The 26,668-nt window shown below is 37.6% G+C and overlaps 2 protein-coding genes across 2 annotated transcripts; one reads left to right on the top strand and one right to left on the bottom strand.

Annotated features, from left to right (window-relative positions):
* Window positions 1-741: 741 nt before the first annotated feature.
* Window positions 742-5,882, bottom strand: LOC106925651 (uncharacterized). The gene is made up of 10 exons (XM_015000093.2): window positions 4,703-5,882; window positions 3,114-4,616; window positions 2,937-3,029; window positions 2,750-2,854; window positions 2,528-2,637; window positions 2,242-2,433; window positions 1,975-2,137; window positions 1,687-1,852; window positions 1,482-1,576; window positions 742-1,393 (listed from the first exon to the last, which is right to left on the bottom strand). The coding sequence occupies exons 1-10, from the start codon at window positions 4,857-4,859 to the stop codon at window positions 1,308-1,310; spliced, it is 2,670 nt and encodes an 889-aa protein (XP_014855579.2). The 5' UTR covers window positions 4,860-5,882; the 3' UTR covers window positions 742-1,307.
* Window positions 5,883-5,951: 69 nt separating this feature from the next.
* On the top strand, window positions 5,952-9,536 carry LOC106925652 (cis-aconitate decarboxylase-like). The gene is made up of 6 exons (XM_015000094.2): window positions 5,952-6,071; window positions 6,506-6,560; window positions 6,683-6,870; window positions 7,043-7,135; window positions 7,491-7,696; window positions 8,155-9,536. The coding sequence occupies exons 1-6, from the start codon at window positions 6,054-6,056 to the stop codon at window positions 9,077-9,079; spliced, it is 1,485 nt and encodes a 494-aa protein (XP_014855580.2). The 5' UTR covers window positions 5,952-6,053; the 3' UTR covers window positions 9,080-9,536.
* The last annotated feature ends 17,132 nt before the right edge of the window (window positions 9,537-26,668 follow it).

The raw sequence follows: 26,668 nt of genomic DNA, 5'->3' as shown, positions 1-26,668 counted from the left end.
ATGTACGTTGATATTTAAATTAACAAATAACTAAAACACAAGAACGAAAGAGCACGCAGAGCATGCACAATGCTCTTTGATTGTTTTTGTTCAAAGTGGCAGCTGTAATGTCTGCCATGGTGTCAGACTACCTGGCTTCATGTACTGGGATAGAGAGTGAAAACAGTCACGATGAGCACCTTCTGTTTGGTTACTTCTTGCTTGTTGCTCCTTGGTCAGTGTTCGTAGTTGAGCGTTATTTACCGTCAGGGCATTGCCTCAATTGCTATGTTTAATGGTGCAGACAGTGGTGGTTTCTTACATGAGCAATATGGGCAAATGCCCAGGATGTTATGTTTTTAGGGATGGCACGAGACCATCACACATTGTAGCACAGAAATGGAATATTTATTATTGGTAAAATGTATTAAGTATTTAATATCTAGGTGTTCTTATGGGAATATGGATCTTTCAGATTATTTTGAAAAGCAATTTTGATCATATTTTACATTTTATTGTGTCATGTAGCACGGGCCGCTGGTCTTGGTCTTGACTCGGTCTCGACTTCCCTCGGTCTTGGTCTTGACTTGGTCTTGTACCCTAAAAGTCTTGGTCTTGTCTCGGTCTCGATACACTCTGGTTTTGGTCTTGTCTTGGTCTCGGGTTAGGTGGTCTTGAACACAACACTGCACTCTGGTCTTGGTCTTGTCTTGGTCTCGGGTTAGGTGGTCTTTAACACAACACTGGACACAACTATGATACTGCAGTAGTTAAATACTTTATTGCAACAACACACAATGGATCTTATTACATACATTTGTTCTTTATAGCCCAAAAAGCCACCATGGAATATTTTAAATACATGAATAAATATTTACAAAGTATTTTTAAATATATTTTGATATTATTTCAAACAATAATAAAACAGTTTCAGAATAGCATGACAGAGAAACATTATTTTTAATAAGTTAGGATATCTTAGGGGAAATTCTTCAAGTCAAAGTAAACATTGCATTTCTAGGGTCAAGTGTCTTGACCCTGAATGCATGTAGCAGCATGTACAGGCCAAGAACACTCTTGTCACTCATATAATATGAATGAAATGACTGAAAAAAAGGCTTTGTGATTTCATTTTATGTGTGTTCCACATAAGGGTGTGTTCTAGGGTCAAGTGTCTTGACCCTAGAAATGTTTAAACTTGAGTTTAAACATCTGCAATGGCTGCTACACTTACATATATATAATATAAACAAAGCTTTGGTATTAAATATTGGCTCTGGCGCTGACCCACACATGTAGCTACGAAGAAGTTCTCTGGAAGGATTCGCTCACAACATTGTGTTTTTCAGCCTTTCGAAGATCTGATGAACTTTAACCGCAGGGACACAGCCTTCTCTTACAATGGTGATGATACCTAAATGAAAAGTGAGAGCAACTTCCGTTAGAGTGTGCTGAGTAAAACTAACATGAGCGTGGGAGAGACTTTGATTGTTTACACATACCTTCATCAATCCTCAGACAGTTGACCACAGTTGAAGCAACAACTTCATTGGAGTCTCCGTCACAGAGGACCCCTTGTATCTTGTGCCCCAGTCGACTGCGATTCAAAGAAAGTAGAAAAATATTGCATATGTTGAGAAAGCAATGGTTTTAGTACCATGATGTGTGACCCAGCATTTATTAAAGTTCTTTTTTGAAGTATCTTACTTGATGACCATGCTGTGGTGGGTGCTGTCTGGTTCTCCACTGGGATTGGCAGACGTAATAGCGAGGGGTCCAGTCATGTCACACAAGTGGCACGTCACGGTGTGGTCAGGAACACGGATCATGATGCTGTCCCTGGTGCCAACGCGATCATAAGCTGCTCCAACTCCTGCAGAAGAGAAGTTAACATTGGAGGTGAGGGTTTATTTTGTTGATCTGAGAGCAAACTATCATTAAAACCAGGCAAATTTCAGTCCACAAGCATTAACAAAACAACTTCACAATGTTTACCTAGTTTGAATAGCCAGTCTCCTTTGCTGACGATGCAGCTGATGCCTCCTGGATAAACGTTCCTCATGAACTCCCACAGCAGAGGGCTGAACGGAGGCTTGGCTGCCACCAGCTGTTCTACACTAGAAATGCAAATGCATATAGGCTTCTCTGCTGGCCGGTCCTGGAGGAAAGACATATTTAACATTATGTTGATGACTTTTCCATAAATTAAACACAGTGGAAAAATAAATGTCACATTGCGCTTGAAAGGTATTCCTGTCTTACCTTAATGTTGTAGATTTTCTCTATAGCCTGGGGATTCTTGCAGGAGGCAGACAGAGCGTACACAGTGTCTGTGGGAATACCACACACGCCTCCTTCTTCCAGAAGCTGAGCAATTTTTAAGAGGCCGCTTGTGAGGCGAGAGCTGGCCACCGGACAGGGATGATCCTCAGATATTTCTGACTTCATTTTTTCCTAAAATTACAGATGATACAGGAAATGTTCAAAATAATTTATGTGTAGTTGAAAATTCTTAGCGGATCAAACATTTTGTCATTAAAGTTATTACCTTAAAGAGAGGAGGCCCCATTGGCATCACTCTTTGTGAGAACATGTAGTTTATTAGTGACGCCAAAGTGCCATATATGCATATGAGAGAGACCAATGCCAGCATGGCAACTGTGGGAAAAAATAATGTCAAAAGGTGAATAAATTGAGTGAAAAGGTGAAAAGATCCATCAAGATTTAAGTACCTAATGCTTGTCATCATATGTGGCTCATGATAACTTACTTTCAAGTTCATATGGCAGCTTGTTCAGGGTGGAGAGAAGGAAGCAAACAAGAACCACCTCCATCAGCGTTGTAAGGAACAGAAGAACCAGGTTTCTATAAGCAGCTGGACCAGTTAACAGAAGATTACCAGAACAATCAAAACAAAGAGAAATACTGACAACAGAAAATGCATATATACAACTTACCAATCAGCATAAGGAAAGCATTGATGACAAGGAAGGCGATGGCTCCTGCAGTAAAACCATAACCTGCCTCAGTCGAGAGCTGAAGTTGGTTACCTGAATGAAAGGGATTCGAGATTATACTCCCATCTAAATTGCAACAGATATTGTCATTATGTTCATATATTAGCGCTAACATACCTGCAAATCTAAACCATGTCCACGTTGCCCAGACAACAACATAGATGGAAGAGATGACTGATCCAAAGCGGCCGCCTCCTGTGACTTGCAACCTGCTGACGTAGGCCTGGATGATAGCTCCAGATATCAGGACCCAGGGGATGGTCAGGTGCAGGAGAGAAGGGTTTGTACTCATGCTCCTTGAATGAAGAGCTGACAAAGCTGCAACCCCATTTGAAAGATAGAACAGAGCGTCTGAGGTCTGATCTCCTGGGGGAAGCACATCCTGATCTCCCTGCTTAGACCTTCTACATCTCAAAGCCCTAATCAGCTTCTCAGAAGACACTGGTTGTGGTCCTACAGGTATGAGAGACTTTTCTGCAATGGTGTTGATGAGACGGGTGAAGGTGCCATAGATGGAGACTGCAGTGAACAGAGAACAAGCTACTCCAAAGAAGATGTAGTAACCCTGCAGGGGGATCTGAGGGACTGTGGAGACTGTGAGCAGGACAAAGAACAAGTTATGGATCAATTCCAGGACGTCCATATTCAGGCTCCCTACACAGAGCACCAAGGCTGCCACCACAAAGAACCAGTCTCCTACCATTGCTTCCCTTCCAGAGACAACTTTACCATCCTCTACTATTAAAACAGACACAACAAACTCCTCCCAAGCTTTGATCAACCAATATGTGGCATGCAGCCCAAACTTTGTGATGTGGTAGCAATCTTGACGCAGGTGGGCGTAGTAGCTAGAGAACAACTGGGCAACTGAGATGATTGATACCCAGGCAACACCTAGACCAAATGACTTCATGTACCCAAAGCTATAGAAAGCAAAGATGAATGGAGCAACGGAGTCGCAGAAGAAACCCAAAGCCATTGGCTCTGCATACTTTGTGTTCTTCTTCTTCTCCTGGCCTCCACTCTGAGCTTTTCCTGAGTTGGGGGTTCCTAGTAAGAGAACATTAAAGAGTGGGGTACCAAAACCTTTCAGGGCCAGACGTTGAGTCAGACCTTTGATGAGAAGAGCCGCTGAACCATAGATAGCAAAGATCAAAATGAGCAACTCCAGAACCCCAGAGACAATCAGAGCCCAGGAATATGCAGCTAAAGCTACTGCTTCAAAGATCAAGGTGGCTGTGATGGCTCCAAAGACAAAAGGCATGATGTAGTTGACCGTGGCAGAGCAAAACGCAAGAAGAAAGGACAGGATGATGTAGGGGACCAGACCGGCAATCGCTGACTCCTCCATGGACAGACATAAATAGCACTGCGTGGAGTTATTAAGAGACATGTTGCTCATCATCATGTTGGTGGATGAATTGCTCATCATCTGATCTGTTGTTAATGTCATATTTGGATTTTCAGGCAGGGCACCATAGTAGATTCTAGTTGCACCATAACTAGCCCAAAGAGCAGAGTAGCCAATGAAGGCGGTGCCGCTCAGGTGGTCATATTTACGGAAGGAGAGCAGCCCAGCCACCAGCTGGCAAACGCCGCCAATCAGGATGAGATGTACACCTGGAAAAAATGTTGCAAATTGGGGTAAGCTCTCTTCTTAGAAGTTTAAACTGTGCCTAATTTGGTTATTTTACATCCAGTTTTACCTGCGAGAATGTTCTCTACTCCAACTGGAGCGTTGCCATTGTGAGCTGTGTTGAAGTTCTGGAGAAGTACAAGGAACGCACTGATCCCATTTGACAACATGCCTAAAACTCCCGGTTCCCCGTAGAAGCTGGCAGGAAACCCATCAGATGCAGCCATCTTTTGTCCTTAATCTACAGTCAAATAAAACCTAAAAAAACAAAAAAAAAACAATACCAGACAATAAATATCATAAAACCAACATCTTCCAGAGCACAAAAAGCATCAATTGGAATCAAAATGTTTCACTAATTAGGGCACAGAATAGTTTTACACTCTCTCTTAAGTCCTCTAGGAATCCTTTCTAAATAATACCGTCTATTGTTGTCTATTATGTGCATGATCACATAGATCTGAGGCCAGCTGTGAGTGGGCAGAGCCATTGTTGAAGAGTTACAAATGACAGAAACTATTTACTCCAAAGTAAAACATTTCCCCTTAAAACTGTGAATGCTGTCATTTTCTTGTTGTAGCAAGTTAAAAACTGTTGTGAAAAACAAACTATTCCTATCCCTGGCAAAAGTAGGCTTAAAGTTTTTTTTGTTTTTTTTTTTGCCAACAAGTTTTGTCTTATTTTAAGTAGTATAACCATTTGAGAGAATCTTGAAAAGACTTGAAGAAAGATAAATAATCATAATCTAAATAAAAATCTGCACTTTTTTTTAAATTATGCTCTTTTGTGTTGAATTATTATATTTTGAAAGGAGACTAACTCATTCCCTAGTAAAAACAAAGTTCTTGGTTGAATGAAAATAATTCAAAATTTAAATCTGCCAGTGGTATTAATAATTTTAGACTCCAGGGTACCTGCTGTGACAAAGATTTAGCTTTTGTCAGTATCAAAACAAGTAAGTGATGTCTTACCGGGTGAAGTGCCTCAGACAGATGAGGTGTTGATTTGTGCTGCAGCAAGAGTGAAAGTTTGTTTTAAATAAGACTCAGGAGGAGTTTGTAGGAGGAGTTCATGAAAATTCCCCTACTCAACGACACAGACTTCATGCTGAGGAGGGTGACATCACTGTTTGCACCTTGTACAAAGATTAGACTCTTGCTTCCTCCTCCCATGATGATGCCTTCTGAGACAATGGGGGACAATGATGGAAACTGCATTTTGATTCGATGAAAACTTGTCACAGATACACCTGCCCTGCCCTGTCCGGTTTTTTTTTTTTTTTTTGTGGTCATTGTGTGTCCTGGACTATATAAGGTAGGCAGATTTACCTCCCACCAGAGAAGCATCAGCATCCTTTGGGGAAAAAAAGCTGCTGGAAGGAAAAAGAAAGAAAATCTCTGTGACAGAAGCAAGTTGAAGCCATGTTCTCAGTGCTACAGGTAAGAATTAAGCTGTTTCTACATTTGTGAAGTAGAAGGATTAAACTTTTTTTACCTTCTGATTGAGATCATAAATCTACTAAATGACTAAACTTTTCTCATGTTTAACCATGATATTATTTTGAGTCCTTTTAGTGAGAGTAAATGGTAAAGAAAATATATTTTAAGGAGTTTTTGTTAAGCCAGACTTGTCACAGCTGTGAGACAGCAGCTCTTTGAGAAGGAAAATGTCTTGATTGTTGTTCATTGAAGTTACAACCTGAGTGAAGTTCACTCTGAGACACATAGGGTCAAAGAAAAAAAAAAAACAACTGCAACGGTCTCGGTTTCTTGTTTAAGACTTTAAATGTTAGAAACAAAAAAATGACAAAACATAGACTGTTTTTAAGGTGCCTGAGGTATAACTAAGCAAACGTTTTGTCTTTAACCTATAGAAAACCATCCGGCCAGTTCAGGCTGCCAGAGGAGTGCATCAGTCTGCAGTGAAGAGTAAGGATTTCTGCTTATTTTCTCATTTTCTGTTGCAAAAAAAAAAAAAAAGCTGGCTGGTGTTCCACCACATTTATGAGCTCACACAAACCAACATTTCTTTCTCCTCGTCTTCGCTGCAGTCCTGAAGCATCCAGCTCCAGAGGACACAGTCACAGCAAGTTTTGGGCAGTTCATCAGTGAAATCAAGCCCCAGCATTTGTCCCCCGTTGTCCTCCAGCGCAGTAAAAGGATGGTGCTGGACAGCATCGGGGTCGGCCTCATTGGAAGCACAACAGATGTCTTTGATCTGGCCCTGCAGCACTGCCAGGTAAATTAAACTCTCTATTAACAACGTGCAAATCAGTGACTCTGTATAACCAGAAATGCTGAGTCAGGGGAGATTCAGTGTGGAGATAAATGATCAAAGGAGTAAAAGATCTCTGGCTATTAAAAATGATTTGGTCAAGAATGGCTCATTTACTAAAGTCTTTTCATTTCAGCACATGTACGCACCTGATTTCATCAGCTCTGTGTACGGCCGCAGCAACATCCGGCTTTCCCCAACCCTGGCTTCTTTCGTCAACGGAGTGGCGGTGAGTATGAGACCAAGAGGCCAAGTTTGGTCTCTGGTTACAGGAACTGCTTCAACTCAGCTGTTCCTGCAGTCTGGCTCCTCAAGCAACACGGCTGGTTTACAAAAATCAAAACAAGCCACCTCACCCTAAATATTTCCATGAGTGCATCTGTTACCAGAGAAGCCACCGGAATATCAAGCTTGTTTCTTCAGAAAGCAGTTTAAGTAATTTTACATTTTAAACACACCAGGCCCAGACAAAGACGCACTTTACTAAGACTGTAAACAGGTGACCTGAGTCAACTGAGCTATAAATGCTTTCAGATTTACTCTGATCCAACAGCATCTAATGAATAAAGTCTTTTTGCTTCCAGACTCACTCCATGGACTTTGACGACACCTGGCATCCAGCAACGCACCCATCAGGAGCCGTCCTTCCTGCTGTGTTAGCACTCAGCGACATGATGCCGGCCAGCAGGAAGCCCAGCGGTCTGGACTTCTTACTCGCGTTTAACGTGGGCATTGAGATCCAGGGCCGCCTGATGAGGTTCTCCAATGAGGCCCACAATATTCCTAAAAGGTCAGTTCTTCAGAGTTGGAGTCAACTTACATCAAGATAAAACTTACTCAGCACAGACCTTCTTGTATGTAGCTTATTCTACTTTTATCCATGAGTTAATAGACTTCCTGTGCTGATCAAGAAGTGTACTATTGGTCACTGAGGTGCTATATGCAGTTGTTGTTATGCTCAGAATGGAACGTAATGATCTTAATCTCAGGAACAACATGGGCTGTGTAGCTTTAGCACAGTAAGCCAAGTCTAGGAAAAATACTGTGTGATTTGCACACTCATATGACTTCACACCCTCTACTTGTTTTCTTCATAAAATACCAAAAAGTCAAATAAACAAAACACCTTGTCCGTTAGCTAGAGGTCTGATTGTTCTGTTAGTATGTTTTTAACATATGTAATCTAAAATATTAATTTAGTCACAAGAATGTTTATTTACAAAAAGGTCTCTGTTTGTCCTTCGTCAGGTTTCATCCTCCCACTGTGGTCGGTCCCATGGGAAGTGCAGCAGCCTGTGCTCGCCTCCTGTCTCTGGACTCCTCTCAGTGCAGCCATGCCTTGGCGATAGCTGCTTCCCTGGCTGGAGCTCCCATGGCTAACGCTGCCACTCAGTCTAAGCCCCTCCACATCGGCAACGCCTCACGCCTTGGGCTTGAAGCTGCCCTTCTGGCATCCAGAGGCCTAGAGGCCAGTCCTCTGGTGTTGGATGCTGTTGCAGGAGTGGCAGGCTTTAGTGCTTTTTATGAAGATTACATGCCACAGGCTTTAGATTCACCCCATGATGGCCATGCATTCCTGCTAGAGGAGCAGGACATGGGCTTCAAGCGCTTCCCCGCCCATCTGGGGATGCACTGGGTGGCAGATGCTGCAGCTTCCGTCCATAAGCTTCTAGTGGGCGTTGGTCCTGGAAAGGTCTCTCCAGATCAAGTCCAGGACATCTTGCTCAGAGTTCCCCTCTCTAAATACATCAACAGGCCTTTTCCTGAGTCGGAGCATGAGGCCCGCCACTCCTTCCAGTTTAACGCCTGCACCGCTCTCCTGGATGGTGAGGTGACCATCCAGTCCTTCACGCCAGGCGCCATTAGCCGCCCCGAGCTCCGCGCTCTGTTGAGCCGCGTTCGGCTGGAGCATCCCCACGACAACCCCGCAAACTTCAACGTGATGTACGGGGAGGTCCAGGTGACGCTTGTGGGAGGAGACATTCTGAAGGGACGCTGTGATACCTTCTACGGCCACTGGCGCAACCCGCTGTCCAACGAGAGCCTGAGGAAGAAGTTCAGGAACAACGCAGAGGTGGTGCTTCCATCGGCGAAGGTTGAGCGGCTGATCGAGGCGGTGGACGAGCTGGACAGACTTGACGACTGCCAGCACTTGCTCTCACAGCTGCAATGAAGATATGCAAACCTACGCTACAAAATAACAGAGTCTGACTATTTAGTACAAAGTAACCTCAAAATGCGACAAAAAAAAATGTTGAGCTTTATATTTATATTAAAAATGTTTTATTATCACAAAGAGTTTCCTTTACCAAAGAAGAAGGACATTAAAATGCTTGCTGGTGTTTAAGGTTGAGTTTCTTGAATCTACAAAGGGAAAATATTTAGTCTAGAAAGAAAATCCATAATGTGAATGAAAAAATAATGTAATTAAATCATCAGAGGAGAATAGACTGGTTCTGAAGTGAGTGTGTTAGTGTGATAAAGTGCAGCTATTTAATATTTATATATGTTGTATGGCTAAATCAGTTGTTTATTGAAATACTTGTTTAAGGCAATGTCTCACATATTGTGCTTGGCGAATGTAGCATATTTGTTTGTTTTCATCCTAATAAACTCGCTGAATTCCTAAATTGCTGTTTGGGTGTGTAATTTTCCAGTCAAAAATGAACTTCTGATCTTCTTTCCAGTCATGTATTTGTTACATCTTTCGTTCATCAATTCATCAATAATAAAGGCTGCTTCAAAAATGTTTAGCCTCTTGATCCCAGACTGATAATCTGATTAAAATGATCAGATCAATGAATGGATGGATGGATGGAGACGATAAGAGGACTGTGAGGAGCTTCATCTTCCTCTCATACTTTTCCATACAGAGTTTAGCAGCTGTGCATCGACTTCGTCACCAGAAACTGTGTAATGAGAAGCCAAAGAGCGGCGTGGGAACTTGCCATACGCCGTAGTTTTCATCAAAGTGAAATATTTCTCGGCGAAACACTGAACTGTTTTTCTGTCAGTCCGTCTTCATGACAGTCATAGACATTCATAAAGACTCCTTCATGTTCATGACAGGTGTTATGTCAGTCTTTTGCACCCCGTCAAATAAAGTGTTGCCAAAATTCTCACCTGTAACATACATATGCCTAACCAGATGTTCATCTTTTATTATTATGACCTAGAATTTTGAAATAGGTTTTTGGTAATATGACTTTAAAACATTGCCCTAAATCATTGAAGGTATAACAATTTCCCCTTGTAAGTAAGTTCCTAAAATGCTGCTTAACTTCTGTGTGAGACTCCTGAGAGTGGAAAAAAAAAAGGAAAATAATGACTGGCAGACCAGCCGACGTTCGGAACCAAAACATTTGTCCAATAAAGTCAACATTTTTAAAATTCAATAGCACCGTTTTGATTCACCCTCTTTCATTTTAATCCCAAAGAGGAAAATGCGCATGCAAACATCTAAGAGCCCTTTCATTCTCTGAGTAAACAGCATTGAGGTGAGGCTAATGATGCTTCTAGCTAGAAGAGCTGACTGGACCCAGAGCAGAAACTCACATTAGTTTCAAGAAAGTAAGCAGCGTCTGGCTAAAATGGAAGTAATCAATTTGTTTGTCAAAGCATTAACTTAACCATCAAAGCATTATTTCACCCATAGTTAAGGAAGTAGTTTTCCTGAAAGATGTAATATTACCTAAAAAAATCCCTCTATGACTTTCAGCTACTAAATTTAGTCTGCAAAAGAAAAATGACAAGTGATGATTCAATGACTTTATTTTGGTCTTTGGACTAAAATTAAGCTTCAGTCAAAAGACCATGACTGAATAAATAAGCTTTGATGTTGTGTGTCCTCTAAAACCTTTTAAAATGTTGAAGATATTTCCCCAAAAAAATATTAAAACTGGATTTATTTGACCTAAAATATACTAGTGATGTCTGTTCTCTACGAGATAAAGTGCTGTGGGAAAACTATGTCCTTCTTACAGTTTTCTTTCTTCACTGCCCTTTTGTCACATATAAATGTTTCAGATCTTCAAACACATTTTAATCTCAGTCTAACACAACCTGAGTAAATACAGAAAAAGCCGTAAAAAGCTTCCCTGTTTAAGTCAAAAGACGGGGATTTTTCCTGTGACATTTGTAATTGCACCACCTTGATCTGTCAAGTAGGTTAATCGCTTTTTGTAAATCATTTCAAAGGAAGCAGGTTGGGGTTTTATCACCAGGCCATCTGAAGAATTGACCGACTTGTTTGCATGTGTACATTTTCAGTGCCCACATAGGGCTCCGAGTATTTCAGAGAAATCAAGGAACTTCCCAATTCCCGTCTGTGATAAACTCAAGTTAATGAGTTTTGCAGTTACTGCTTGTCTCCGTCATTCACCTGCCAAGTTTAGCCTTGCAAAGGCTGCTATTGAACAAATATACGTAAGCCTCTTTATGGTTTTCTGAAAGAAAAACAACTGTAAGGGGGAATGAAAACAAAAAACTTAGAAATTATTAACTTTTGGGTGTTATTGATTAAAGAAAAACACTCTAACGTGAGCAAAACATTTAGCTACTTCCTGTATTCATTATTTATCATATCAATGAGATAAACCTTAAGTGTTGCTAATGATAAATTTCTTTGAAAATTATACAATTGAAACTATGATTCACTTCATGTTAAGTTTTTCTGTAGATGATATTTTACACAATAAAGTTGTGTCAAAACAGAAACAGAAGATTTCTGCTCCGTTGAGCTTATAGAGGAAGAGAGCGCAAAATAGTGACATTAAAAAAAGTACAATCCATACAAGTAAAGACTTAAGGGGTACGTCCATAACTCCTGAACAATTTCATGAGGAGAATTTCTAAAATAACAGAAGCAAACACAGATGAGAGGTATCCGTCTCCAGAACCAGAAATACCTGCAAAAAACTTTCAGGGCAACAAGAAAGAAGAGAAACATCACAATACTCCACAATACTCTAAATGCATGTGAATGAAGAGCTGACAGTGTTGGGACATTTAAATGTGGGCCTATAACAGCTAACTGTGGGAGAAACCAGTCACCAGTAGCATGCAGCTACAAATATGATAAAATATGTAAAATAACATAAACACCGCCAAAGACAAATGAAAGGTAGTCTGTGTTCCCATTCTACTCAACAAAATGTGCTAAGAGTGAGGTTATGTTGATTAGAAAATGAAACAAGGTTTTTCATTTCTTTTTCTTTTTTTTCCCAGATCATTTAATTGAGGAAAATGAAATACAGTCTGATTATACAAAGTGACCAAGTTTAGTTCATTACAACGATTAGAAAATGACCCAATGATTCATTTTACCAATTGAAAGAATAAATCATCTTCTTTTAACGGGAAGAAACCTCCGTCAGAATCAGGCTGGGTGTGAGTGATCACACGTGACGACAGGCGAAGAGGAAAATGAGCACACACCCAATGGCATGGAAACACTAGTCAGGAGGTCCAGGAGGTCAGGCTGTGGACTGGGACACGTGTTCTCAAATATTGTGTTTTAACATCAGGATGTATTTATACTTGATGAAAAGAAAACAGAGCAAGAAATATGCTGTGTTCTGATGTAACAGAATCTGGACCCATTTCCATTGGGACAAAAGGAAAGAAGAGATAATGGTTATCGGTTAGTAATGAGCTGCACGTGAATGGTTCTTGTTGTTTTATTTTGTTTTGTTTTTTTCATCCACATGCAACACAGAAAATGAGTTGAAAAAGTGAAATTATATACAAAAACGTGGGCGCCCGTGGAACTAAACCTCTGACGTAGACGGAGCCTTCAACAAAGGATGAAAAAGTTGCTTTTGTTTGTTGGAGATGGAGTTTCTGAGTGGGTTTATCATGAAGAGGTTTCACCTGGCATATCTTTGCACCCCTGTAGATGTAGGATCTTTCATACATAAAGCATACCTGGCACATTCATAACATTAACACAGAATAGCTGTAAAAGGACCAGCTTGTATTACAAACCTGTGCAGGTCAATATGTATCATTTCACACTACAGAATAAACGGAGAAACACTTCAACACAGTTATTAAAACAAAGTCTCTCCCACAGAGTCAGAACAATGCAGCAGTGGTTCACAGTACAATACCTGATCAGATTGCTTTTGTCAGGTCTATTATTGAAACATGACTCAACACTAACCACAAAATTATCAAAGAAGAAAAGAGGATCCACTCCACATGAAAACTCTTACATAATGAGTGATGTTTCCCTTAGGGTTCGTTCTGCAACACCCAAGAAAAGTCATAAATAAGAATAAGGGAAAATAACTCATCCTTACAGTCAGCTTAAGCTACTCATTCAGACGTCAAATGACTAAAAGGAAGACATTTTTAAAATGCCACTGTTGATGGGTCACCAACGTTTTTAATACACAATGAATCTGCAGATTTTACAGTCATGCCCGATCGTAAAACCTTTCTTGATTACAGTCGCTGCTTTTAAAAAACTAAGAAAAAGTATAACCCCCTTAAGTTTTTTTTTTTTTTTTGATGTCACATTTAAACATCTAAGGACTACAATCAAATATTTTAATGTAATATGAAACAAAGACAAACACTTCAGTGAACACAAGAATCTGTTTTCTAATGATGATTTTTCTTTATGATTCAAATTGAACTATCAGCCTGGCCCTGAAAAGAAAATGTGCATGGACCACCAACCTGAGAGCCACAACTTCCTTTAAGGATGTCCAATATCTAGCCGAGAGATTTTTAAAAGGCTGTGAAACAATTTCAGCCCAATCGCATTTTGCTGAATTGTGTAATTCAGTCACATTGAATTGTCTCCACGCATAAACGATAATGTCACAGCATCTGAGTCCGATTTAAGTCCAGATTTTGACCAGGACACTGAAATATTTGTTTTTGCTTTAAGAAAATCATGTAAAACTGATTCAGACAGATGGAACATTGCCCACATCTTGTAACTAGATCTATTTTTGTCTCCTCAGACCACAGAATAATTTCCCCAAAGCTTTTGACCTCATCAAGACGTTTTCATCAAGAAATGTATGACCTAATAGATGAGTCTCTAATGTGCTCTTGGAGTAATTTTGGTAAGTAAGTTCACTTCTGTTCCTTATTTTCCACAATGTCTTTCTGCAAATGCCAACATCTTTGTAATAGGTTACTAACCCTTCCAGACTTTGCTTCTCATTGAATATCTTTACTTTAGAGCACGATGTGCTGCTTTTTGGGATATTTCAACCTAATTCACGTTGAGACAAGCTACGTATATTAACTTAAACCGAGGACCTTATAAAACACTTCCAGCATCCCACAGGGAAATCAGTTACTTGTCTTTGAGAGAAAACCAGCTATAAAATGATGAATGGTGAGAAATTGTAAAAAATAAATAAATAAATAAAAAATAAAATAAAATGAAAATAAAAAACGATTTAATTGCTCCAATAAATCCACAAATTGCTGGGCTACTGCTGTTGATCTAAGGATCGGTGTGTTGACTAAATGGTCAGCTGACTGCACAAGGTTTCACTTCAATGGGCATTCGGATCATAAGGAAGTATTTTATTGACTCAGTAAAAGCCTTTGTAACTGAGAAGCTTCTTAATGTTGACCTTCAACAGAAACTGGAGACATTTTTTGGAAATGACTGGAAAGAGGAGATCTGTTTGCTTATTTTAGACATGGAAGGAATTTGATCATTCACAGTTTCTTCTGTGTCACTGACTAAAGATTCTTTAATGCACATTTTGAGCATCATTAATCATTCTAAAGCATTTTTTTTTGCCTTAAAGGCAACTTTTACTCCAGACAAAAGAGGAAAAAAGTAATCTCTTGTCAAATAAATCTCTTGTCACATTCTTGGACACAAAAGAAGGGACCTCGCCCAGGGGGAGTCCAGAAGCGTCACTGTGACATAGTTAATGCAAATGTTTCTCTCACACACTCAACACAATACATCAGATTTCGTCGTAACATCAGATTTCCAAGCACCTGAGTCTCTATATATCATGTACCTGAAGCTGTGACACAACTCGCTTCCATCTAACAGTACCCAGGCAGGTGTCTTTGGGTAAGAGGTGGTGACCTTTTACCCCGCATGAATAATACACAAACCAAGGGGTGGGTTCTGAGTTGGAGAAAACTGCTAGACTACAAGGAGAACAAAGTTTCCTTTGTGTTTCTGCATGCAACATCCAGGAAAAGTCATCAATAGGAGAAATGAAATCCACCTTTCAATCAACTTAAGATGCTCATTGTAAAGTTACATTTTGAAATGTGAAACGAGGATCATTTAAAAAGCAATGGGTTGCTTCTCTATTCATAAACAGAAACATAACATAAAGATGTGTTTTGCAGCAGGAAAGGAAACAGCAAATGGAGAACATGATTAACAGGGCAGGTTGCTTTAAATCACAATCTGTCTGTTCCTTGGCAGCAGTAAGGCTCAATAGAGACAATAAAAAAAGGCAATCTGAGTGAAAACAAAACGTAGTTTTAAAATTATATTCTGAGTTCTCAATTGGGAAATTAAGTATTTTAACCAACTTAGCTCCATGTAATTGCTCCCTAACCCTCTTTTCTAGATGCCATTGTGGTAACAAGTGGCATCAACTGGCAATGAGACTTTTGTATCACTATGGAAGAATTTTGGCCTTCTCGTAGCAGCTAAATTATTTTTATTGAACCACATAAGGAGATTTTGAAACATGAAGAGAATGTTTTAGGTTGTACAGCAGTATCCAGTTCAAATCTAAGCCAAGACTTTGACAAGGCTACTTGTGAATTTTAAATCAGATGTTCCACTTTTTTTTATTTATTTCTTTTTATCTTCAGCCCAAATAATGTTTTTCCAAAAGTCCTGATGGTCAAGTTAATATCTTTGAAAATGTAAAAAGGTTCTTTGTTCTTTTTGGTTTGTGGGGAAAACAATCACCTTTTAAGGAAATGAGTTTTATATGTAGATCATCTTTGTCTGACAATAAAAATTTATCTGAAGAACGTAATTGTGACAATAAGGAAAAAAGTATGCTGAACTTGTAGGGAAGCAAATAATGTTGATCTCAGACACAAATCTGCAAGATAAGATAGATATATTGCTCCTATTCAGCTTTCTTCTCATGCCGGCAGACTTATTTATTGATAGATAAGGGCAGGAAAGGTATGCGTCTTTTACGCACGGACTGCCGTCACACAGGGTGTGTTAGTTATCGAGAAACTGGTAGCTGACATCATCCAGGTTTATGTATCAAAAATCACCAGTAAATCCTTAAAAACTTGAGCTTTACCAGTAACATAGAGCAGCAATGAGTTCACCGCAGATATTACAATAACTTGCTGGCACTCCTGTTGCCAGTAGTCCACTGTAAATTTTACAGGGGTTGTCACAGTGTACCCTGAATATTAATGTATCAAACGGGTTGAGTGTTTCAGCTAAAGACAGTAAAGTGAAGAAAAGAATGGCAAAGTGGAACGATGTATTCCATACAGTTCTTCCAGGAGAGAACAAGGCAAAGCCTTTAAGTAATTTGTCTTTGTCAAAATGACTAACGGAGGGAAAACATTAAATGAATAAATCAGATAAATGCACCAATGGAGGGGAAATGCTGCTATTGCCAATTTTGAACTCAACCTGAATGCAAAAGTTTGGTTTAAAATAAAAATATCAAATATGAAAGCATTTATTGTGTAAATTAAAATGTTAGAAATACTAGATTGGATAACCACTATGACTTCCTTGATAGATCATTCTCCTGATGGTTATGATGGTTCTAATTCCTCTGATCACTGATGAGTGTTTTGCATTGACTTAGGTTCACAAAATCTATAAATGTTCTAATGAAAAAGCAGAAAGTTAAACAATTAAATCATTAACCAAATAAAAAAGGAAAAAAAAAACTTTCCCACAGCAGCATTCATGCAAGTGCTGCCACTGAGCAGAGCAGGGTAAATCTAAACGTTCATCTAGTGAACGTTTCATGTCTTTCTAGGCCTCCAACGCTGCTTGCAGCTTTAATTGATTATGCAACTTTTACTCAAAACCAAACTTTAGATTACAAGAAAAAAATATATGAACGTATTAAACTGTTTACATGAGTATATACCCTTTTTTTAAAGTCATGATACAGGAGTTGACAGCTTTTAGGACAGTACAGTACGGTACAGTGTGCTGAAACACAGCAGAATGAACTCCAATGCTTCTTAAAAAAAAAAAAATGTGTAAATTCAGTTCAAAACACTGATTTTATATTTCAAGAAATGGGCTAGGAGCTCATGGAAATGACTCAAAACAATGAAATTTTGGAGCATTTAGCATATATATATATATATATATATATATATATATATATATATATATATATATATATATATATATATATATATATATATATATATATATATACCTGGATTTATATTATATATATATAAATCCAGGTATTAAAAGGTGTTATTGGTGTTTTATTTCATTTTGTACCAGTATTACATTAGGGGCATCACAGGGCTAAACATAATGTTTCTCTCACATGTGACAATCCAGCAGAGGTGCAACATAAGTTTTATCTAAATATACAATGTGCCAGCAGCTGTGACACAGATGGAGTTTCCACCTAACAATACCTGATCAGGTTTGCTTTGTCAAGTGACTGGAAGCCTCTGTGCAACTAGTGTTATGTTGAAACACTTAAAGAAAAGTCTTTGTCAATAACAGGCAAGAATTTTCCCCTATGCGTTTCTTTACAACTTCTTACGTACATTTTTTCTGTGTGGAAAACAACAGAGTCCTGCAACCTCCAGGCAAAATCATGAAAAACAAAAATGAATTGATCTTCATTTTTTAAAAAAAATGCTCTTAGTTTCATTAAATGTGTCTCAAAATAAAGAGTCTTATAAAACCTCTCATTTTAGCCTGCTACAAACAACCAATATGTGTGCTTAATATATTACTGGTTGGTAGATAACCTTTCGGGGAAAGTTAAATAACTTGTTAGTTCAGGAAGTCTCGAATTTTACACTTTAAAAGCTTTATTGCATTTTTACCTTTAAACTGATCGCTAGGTTCCAGATTATGAAAAGGTAAAAACCTAAAAACTGTCAAAAGGGAATACGCAACATCCAAAAATAATTTCTGGAGACTTAAAAGATCAGAAACCGAAAGTGTTATTACCAAAATAAATGCTGTGCAGTCAAGAACAAAGATGCATACATCAATGAAACATTGAGAGAAAATATTTAAATATAAACTGCAAACCTGTGTTTTTACTTCTTAGAAAATCAAAATTGAAAACAGTGACGGCCACGAGGTCATGAAAATAATGACCCATGTGCTGCAGTTATTGCCACATGGGCATTATTCAACACAAACTTCACAATCTTTAGACCCTTTTAACTTAAATGAATTAATCACATTTGTAAGATTTTTCATATTATTTAACTAATATTTCTATCCATATTTTGTCCAATAAAGACAGAAATCTCTTAACAGGGAAGTAGAATATATAATAACACTTTTAGATCTTTACCTAAGAAATGAAAAGAAACTAATAGAAAAAGATGTAATAATAAACCCTCCAATAAATCCCTCCTTTAGAAAACAGAACAACTCCTTTAGATACTAACTCTGAAGCATAAAACACACCCACAAGATTCCTCTGATATTTATCAAGAAATTAAACAAGTTACTGGCAGGCTTGTTGATGGGGCCTTTGTTAGCCACTATTGGATTGGTAACTCTGTCCAAGTGTTTGATATAGACCTAAAGAGACTTGCATGGACATTATCAAACAGATTTATCATTAAAACTGCATTAAAAGTGAGAGGACACTGTTTCACACCCAGTTCTGACACCAAACTACACACTGAGATCAAAAAGAGGCTTGAAGAAGAAGCAAAGCTGAGCCACAAAACCTGAGCCGCAAAAAGGGAATCTGGCTGTTCATTGTGCGAAAGGATCATATTCATTCATATCTCCTGACTAACTCGAGCTAAACACAGCTAAACACTCAGACCTGTACAATAGGCACCACTCTGTAGCAACATTTAGAAACAAAGTAAAGGAGAACATTTGGGAAGAGCGTTGCTTCATTCCTCAAAAAGAGAAACCAGTGTAATAGACTGAATGCAATTTTGTTGGACAAAAAGTTTGCGACTTAACAAACATATTTAAAATGCTCACACAGTGGTACAGAAATTCGTTTTATAAACAGATTAGTATGGGACTGATAAAGACCAACACAAGACTTTAATAGGGGGATTTATCACAAGGAAGTCTATAAAGAAAAAAAAACCAGAGTAGAGGGAAATGCCAGGTCTTAAATGAACCCGAAGCCACTGTTATCTTGTTAAACAATAACGTAGACATTAATGATCTCATTTTCTCCTTAACCCCCCAACATGCTGAGAAACATAGATGAGTATCTATGTGTCTCCAGAGCAATGGAGAACAATGGCATATCAAGTTGTTTTCATTTTCTGTTTGAACCCTGAAAACCGGGAACAGCATTATGACACACACGTTTCAGAGCGGGGTGAACAATAGGTTAGATCAAAGAAGTATCACATTTTATCCACCCATCTTTTATCATTTCACACTACAGAATAAACGGAGAAACACTTCAACACAGTTATTAAAACAAAGTCTCTCCCACAGAGTCAGAACAATGCAGCAGTGGTTCACAGTACAATACCTGATCAGATTGCTTTTGTCAGGTCTATTATTGAAACATGACTCAACACTAACCACAAAATTATCAAAGAAGAAAAGAGGATCCACTCCACATGAAAACTCTTACATAATGAGTGATGTTTCCCTTAGGGTTCGTTCTGCAACACCCAAGAAAAGTCATAAATAAGAATAAGGGAAAATAACTCATCCTTACAGTCAGCTTAAGCTACTCATTCAGACGTCAAATGACTAAAAGGAAGACATTTTTAAAATGCCACTGTTGATGGGTCACCAACGTTTTTAATACACAATGAATCTGCAGATTTTACAGTCATGCCCGATCGTAAAACCTTTCTTGATTACAGTCGCTGCTTTTAAAAAACTAAGAAAAAGTATAACCCCCTTAAGTTTTTTTTTTTTTTTTTGATGTCACATTTAAACATCTAAGGACTACAATCAAATATTTTAATGTAATATGAAACAAAGACAAACACTTCAGTGAACACAAGAATCTGTTTTCTAATGATGATTTTTCTTTATGATTCAAATTGAACTATCAGCCTGGCCCTGAAAAGAAAATGTGCATGGACCACCAACCTGAGAGCCACAACTTCCTTTAAGGATGTCCAATATCTAGCCGAGAGATTTTTAAAAGGCTGTGAAACAATTTCAGCCCAATCGCATTTTGCTGAATTGTGTAATTCAGTCACATTGAATTGTCTCCACGCATAAACGATAATGTCACAGCATCTGAGTCCGATTTAAGTCCAGATTTTGACCAGGACACTGAAATATTTGTTTTTGCTTTAAGAAAATCATGTAAAACTGATTCAGACAGATGGAACATTGCCCACATCTTGTAACTAGATCTATTTTTGTCTCCTCAGACCACAGAATAATTTCCCCAAAGCTTTTGACCTCATCAAGACGTTTTCATCAAGAAATGTATGACCTAATAGATGAGTCTCTAATGTGCTCTTGGAGTAATTTTGGTAAGTAAGTTCACTTCTGTTCCTTATTTTCCACAATGTCTTTCTGCAAATGCCAACATCTTTGTAATAGGTTACTAACCCTTCCAGACTTTGCTTCTCATTGAATATCTTTACTTTAGAGCACGATGTGCTGCTTTTTGGGATATTTCAACCTAATTCACGTTGAGACAAGCTACGTATATTAACTTAAACCGAGGACCTTATAAAACACTTCCAGCATCCCACAGGGAAATCAGTTACTTGTCTTTGAGAGAAAACCAGCTATAAAATGATGAATGGTGAGAAATTGTAAAAAATAAATAAATAAATAAAAAATAAAATAAAATGAAAATAAAAAACGATTTAATTGCTCCAATAAATCCACAAATTGCTGGGCTACTGCTGTTGATCTAAGGATCGGTGTGTTGACTAAATGGTCAGCTGACTGCACAAGGTTTCACTTCAATGGGCATTCGGATCATAAGGAAGTATTTTATTGACTCAGTAAAAGCCTTTGTAACTGAGAAGCTTCTTAATGTTGACCTTCAACAGAAACTGGAGACATTTTTTGGAAATGACTGGAAAGAGGAGATCTGTTTGCTTATTTTAGACATGGAAGGAATTTGATCATTCACAGTTTCTTCTGTGTCACTGACTAAAGATTCTTTAATGCACATTTTGAGCATCATTAATCATTCTAAAGCATTTTTTTTTGCCTTAAAGGCAACTTTTACTCCAGACAAAAGAGGAAAAAAGTAATCTCTTGTCAAATAAATCTCTTGTCACATTCTTGGACACAAAAGAAGGGACCTCGCCCAGGGGGAGTCCAGAAGCGTCACTGTGACATAGTTAATGCAAATGTTTCTCTCACACACTCAACACAATACATCAGATTTCGTCGTAACATCAGATTTCCAAGCACCTGAGTCTCTATATATCATGTACCTGAAGCTGTGACACAACTCGCTTCCATCTAACAGTACCCAGGCAGGTGTCTTTGGGTAAGAGGTGGTGACCTTTTACCCCGCATGAATAATACACAAACCAAGGGGTGGGTTCTGAGTTGGAGAAAACTGCTAGACTACAAGGAGAACAAAGTTTCCTTTGTGTTTCTGCATGCAACATCCAGGAAAAGTCATCAATAGGAGAAATGAAATCCACCTTTCAATCAACTTAAGATGCTCATTGTAAAGTTACATTTTGAAATGTGAAACGAGGATCATTTAAAAAGCAATGGGTTGCTTCTCTATTCATAAACAGAAACATAACATAAAGATGTGTTTTGCAGCAGGAAAGGAAACAGCAAATGGAGAACATGATTAACAGGGCAGGTTGCTTTAAATCACAATCTGTCTGTTCCTTGGCAGCAGTAAGGCTCAATAGAGACAATAAAAAAAGGCAATCTGAGTGAAAACAAAACGTAGTTTTAAAATTATATTCTGAGTTCTCAATTGGGAAATTAAGTATTTTAACCAACTTAGCTCCATGTAATTGCTCCCTAACCCTCTTTTCTAGATGCCATTGTGGTAACAAGTGGCATCAACTGGCAATGAGACTTTTGTATCACTATGGAAGAATTTTGGCCTTCTCGTAGCAGCTAAATTATTTTTATTGAACCACATAAGGAGATTTTGAAACATGAAGAGAATGTTTTAGGTTGTACAGCAGTATCCAGTTCAAATCTAAGCCAAGACTTTGACAAGGCTACTTGTGAATTTTAAATCAGATGTTCCACTTTTTTTTATTTATTTCTTTTTATCTTCAGCCCAAATAATGTTTTTCCAAAAGTCCTGATGGTCAAGTTAATATCTTTGAAAATGTAAAAAGGTTCTTTGTTCTTTTTGGTTTGTGGGGAAAACAATCACCTTTTAAGGAAATGAGTTTTATATGTAGATCATCTTTGTCTGACAATAAAAATTTATCTGAAGAACGTAATTGTGACAATAAGGAAAAAAGTATGCTGAACTTGTAGGGAAGCAAATAATGTTGATCTCAGACACAAATCTGCAAGATAAGATAGATATATTGCTCCTATTCAGCTTTCTTCTCATGCCGGCAGACTTATTTATTGATAGATAAGGGCAGGAAAGGTATGCGTCTTTTACGCACGGACTGCCGTCACACAGGGTGTGTTAGTTATCGAGAAACTGGTAGCTGACATCATCCAGGTTTATGTATCAAAAATCACCAGTAAATCCTTAAAAACTTGAGCTTTACCAGTAACATAGAGCAGCAATGAGTTCACCGCAGATATTACAATAACTTGCTGGCACTCCTGTTGCCAGTAGTCCACTGTAAATTTTACAGGGGTTGTCACAGTGTACCCTGAATATTAATGTATCAAACGGGTTGAGTGTTTCAGCTAAAGACAGTAAAGTGAAGAAAAGAATGGCAAAGTGGAACGATGTATTCCATACAGTTCTTCCAGGAGAGAACAAGGCAAAGCCTTTAAGTAATTTGTCTTTGTCAAAATGACTAACGGAGGGAAAACATTAAATGAATAAATCAGATAAATGCACCAATGGAGGGGAAATGCTGCTATTGCCAATTTTGAACTCAACCTGAATGCAAAAGTTTGGTTTAAAATAAAAATATCAAATATGAAAGCATTTATTGTGTAAATTAAAATGTTAGAAATACTAGATTGGATAACCACTATGACTTCCTTGATAGATCATTCTCCTGATGGTTATGATGGTTCTAATTCCTCTGATCACTGATGAGTGTTTTGCATTGACTTAGGTTCACAAAATCTATAAATGTTCTAATGAAAAAGCAGAAAGTTAAACAATTAAATCATTAACCAAATAAAAAAGGAAAAAAAAAACTTTCCCACAGCAGCATTCATGCAAGTGCTGCCACTGAGCAGAGCAGGGTAAATCTAAACGTTCATCTAGTGAACGTTTCATGTCTTTCTAGGCCTCCAACGCTGCTTGCAGCTTTAATTGATTATGCAACTTTTACTCAAAACCAAACTTTAGATTACAAGAAAAAAATATATGAACGTATTAAACTGTTTACATGAGTATATACCCTTTTTTTAAAGTCATGATACAGGAGTTGACAGCTTTTAGGACAGTACAGTACGGTACAGTGTGCTGAAACACAGCAGAATGAACTCCAATGCTTCTTAAAAAAAAAAAAATGTGTAAATTCAGTTCAAAACACTGATTTTATATTTCAAGAAATGGGCTAGGAGCTCATGGAAATGACTCAAAACAATGAAATTTTGGAGCATTTAGCATATATATATATATATATATATATATATATATATATATATATATATATATATATATATATATATATATATATATATATATATATATATACCTGGATTTATATTATATATATATAAATCCAGGTATTAAAAGGTGTTATTGGTGTTTTATTTCATTTTGTACCAGTATTACATTAGGGGCATCACAGGGCTAAACATAATGTTTCTCTCACATGTGACAATCCAGCAGAGGTGCAACATAAGTTTTATCTAAATATACAATGTGCCAGCAGCTGTGACACAGATGGAGTTTCCACCTAACAATACCTGATCAGGTTTGCTTTGTCAAGTGACTGGAAGCCTCTGTGCAACTAGTGTTATGTTGAAACACTTAAAGAAAAGTCTTTGTCAATAACAGGCAAGAATTTTCCCCTATGCGTTTCTTTACAACTTCTTACGTACATTTTTTCTGTGTGGAAAACAACAGAGTCCTGCAACCTCCAGGCAAAATCATGAAAAACAAAAATGAATTGATCTTCATTTTTTAAAAAAAATGCTCTTAGTTTCATTAAATGTGTCTCAAAATAAAGAGTCTTATAAAACCTCTCATTTTAGCCTGCTACAAACAACCAATATGTGTGCTTAATATATTACTGGTTGGTAGATAACCTTTCGGGGAAAGTTAAATAACTTGTTAGTTCAGGAAGTCTCGAATTTTACACTTTAAAAGCTTTATTGCATTTTTACCTTTAAACTGATCGCTAGGTTCCAGATTATGAAAAGGTAAAAACCTAAAAACTGTCAAAAGGGAATACGCAACATCCAAAAATAATTTCTGGAGACTTAAAAGATCAGAAACCGAAAGTGTTATTACCAAAATAAATGCTGTGCAGTCAAGAACAAAGATGCATACATCAATGAAACATTGAGAGAAAATATTTAAATATAAACTGCAAACCTGTGTTTTTACTTCTTAGAAAATCAAAATTGAAAACAGTGACGGCCACGAGGTCATGAAAATAATGACCCATGTGCTGCAGTTATTGCCACATGGGCATTATTCAACACAAACTTCACAATCTTTAGACCCTTTTAACTTAAATGAATTAATCACATTTGTAAGATTTTTCATATTATTTAACTAATATTTCTATCCATATTTTGTCCAATAAAGACAGAAATCTCTTAACAGGGAAGTAGAATATATAATAACACTTTTAGATCTTTACCTAAGAAATGAAAAGAAACTAATAGAAAAAGATGTAATAATAAACCCTCCAATAAATCCCTCCTTTAGAAAACAGAACAACTCCTTTAGATACTAACTCTGAAGCATAAAACACACCCACAAGATTCCTCTGATATTTATCAAGAAATTAAACAAGTTACTGGCAGGCTTGTTGATGGGGCCTTTGTTAGCCACTATTGGATTGGTAACTCTGTCCAAGTGTTTGATATAGACCTAAAGAGACTTGCATGGACATTATCAAACAGATTTATCATTAAAACTGCATTAAAAGTGAGAGGACACTGTTTCACACCCAGTTCTGACACCAAACTACACACTGAGATCAAAAAGAGGCTTGAAGAAGAAGCAAAGCTGAGCCACAAAACCTGAGCCGCAAAAAGGGAATCTGGCTGTTCATTGTGCGAAAGGATCATATTCATTCATATCTCCTGACTAACTCGAGCTAAACACAGCTAAACACTCAGACCTGTACAATAGGCACCACTCTGTAGCAACATTTAGAAACAAAGTAAAGGAGAACATTTGGGAAGAGCGTTGCTTCATTCCTCAAAAAGAGAAACCAGTGTAATAGACTGAATGCAATTTTGTTGGACAAAAAGTTTGCGACTTAACAAACATATTTAAAATGCTCACACAGTGGTACAGAAATTCGTTTTATAAACAGATTAGTATGGGACTGATAAAGACCAACACAAGACTTTAATAGGGGGATTTATCACAAGGAAGTCTATAAAGAAAAAAAAACCAGAGTAGAGGGAAATGCCAGGTCTTAAATGAACCCGAAGCCACTGTTATCTTGTTAAACAATAACGTAGACATTAATGATCTCATTTTCTCCTTAACCCCCCAACATGCTGAGAAACATAGATGAGTATCTATGTGTCTCCAGAGCAATGGAGAACAATGGCATATCAAGTTGTTTTCATTTTCTGTTTGAACCCTGAAAACCGGGAACAGCATTATGACACACACGTTTCAGAGCGGGGTGAACAATAGGTTAGATCAAAGAAGTATCACATTTTATCCACCCATCTTTACTTTATTCAGTTTTTTTTTACTTTAAATGTCAAAGCTGACAGCAATCAGAACATTCATGTTTAATTTAATGTAACTTGCTCAACAACAATTGAGTGGGGAAGTCTTTGGTTATATGCTGTATTTATTGTTTGCGATTGATTAAAAAAAGTTTGGTGGTGGTAAAATTTTCAGATGACGGTAACAAGAAGAAAATAGCAAAAAATAAAAAAATAAACAGATCTGTAACTTTTGGTTAATCACAGAACATTCAAATTTAGCAGCAGTGAAATGTCTGATTTATCACCATGTATCTGAACCCTAAATGTTTGTTGATGTGTTTGAATTTGCATAACTTAATCAGATTGATAAAATTTGTAAATAATAATAATAATAATAATAATAATAATAAAATTCTAACTATGAATACTGTTATAAACACACACAAAAACAGTCAAACAATTGGCAATGGTACTTTCATAAATTTCTCCAGAAACTGTTAAACGAGTATGAGATGCAAAGGAAACTATGACACCACAATGACACAAGGGACAGTGGAATATGAGATAAAGATACTTTTATCTCTTGAATCACTAAGTAAAAAGGAGAGCCTAATCTCAAGAAAATATTTGATAAGGAAATAGCGGCACAGTGAAATG

Source organism: Poecilia mexicana, unplaced genomic scaffold (assembly GCF_051168715.1).
Source record: "Poecilia mexicana isolate PSO_F unplaced genomic scaffold, ASM5116871v1 scaffold_10, whole genome shotgun sequence".
Taxonomy (NCBI): domain Eukaryota; kingdom Metazoa; phylum Chordata; class Actinopteri; order Cyprinodontiformes; family Poeciliidae; genus Poecilia; species Poecilia mexicana.
The sequence above is the reverse complement of the archived record's forward strand: the minus strand, read 5'-3'. Positions and strand labels throughout refer to the sequence as shown.

Coding starts and splice junctions, on each gene's coding strand:
- LOC106925651 (XM_015000093.2), bottom strand. CDS start 4,859: ATGGCTGCATCTGATGGGTTTCCTGCCAGCTTCTACGGGGAACCGGGA. Junction 2,855..2,936: donor TGCTTTCCTTATGCTGATTG/GTAAGTTGTATA, acceptor TAACTGGTCCAG/CTGCTTATAGAAACCTGGTT. Junction 2,434..2,527: donor TGGGGCCTCCTCTCTTTAAG/GTAATAACTTTA, acceptor CTGTAATTTTAG/GAAAAAATGAAGTCAGAAAT.
- LOC106925652 (XM_015000094.2), top strand. Junction 6,561..6,682: donor GCATCAGTCTGCAGTGAAGA/GTAAGGATTTCT, acceptor TCTTCGCTGCAG/TCCTGAAGCATCCAGCTCCA. Junction 7,697..8,154: donor GCCCACAATATTCCTAAAAG/GTCAGTTCTTCA, acceptor GTCCTTCGTCAG/GTTTCATCCTCCCACTGTGG.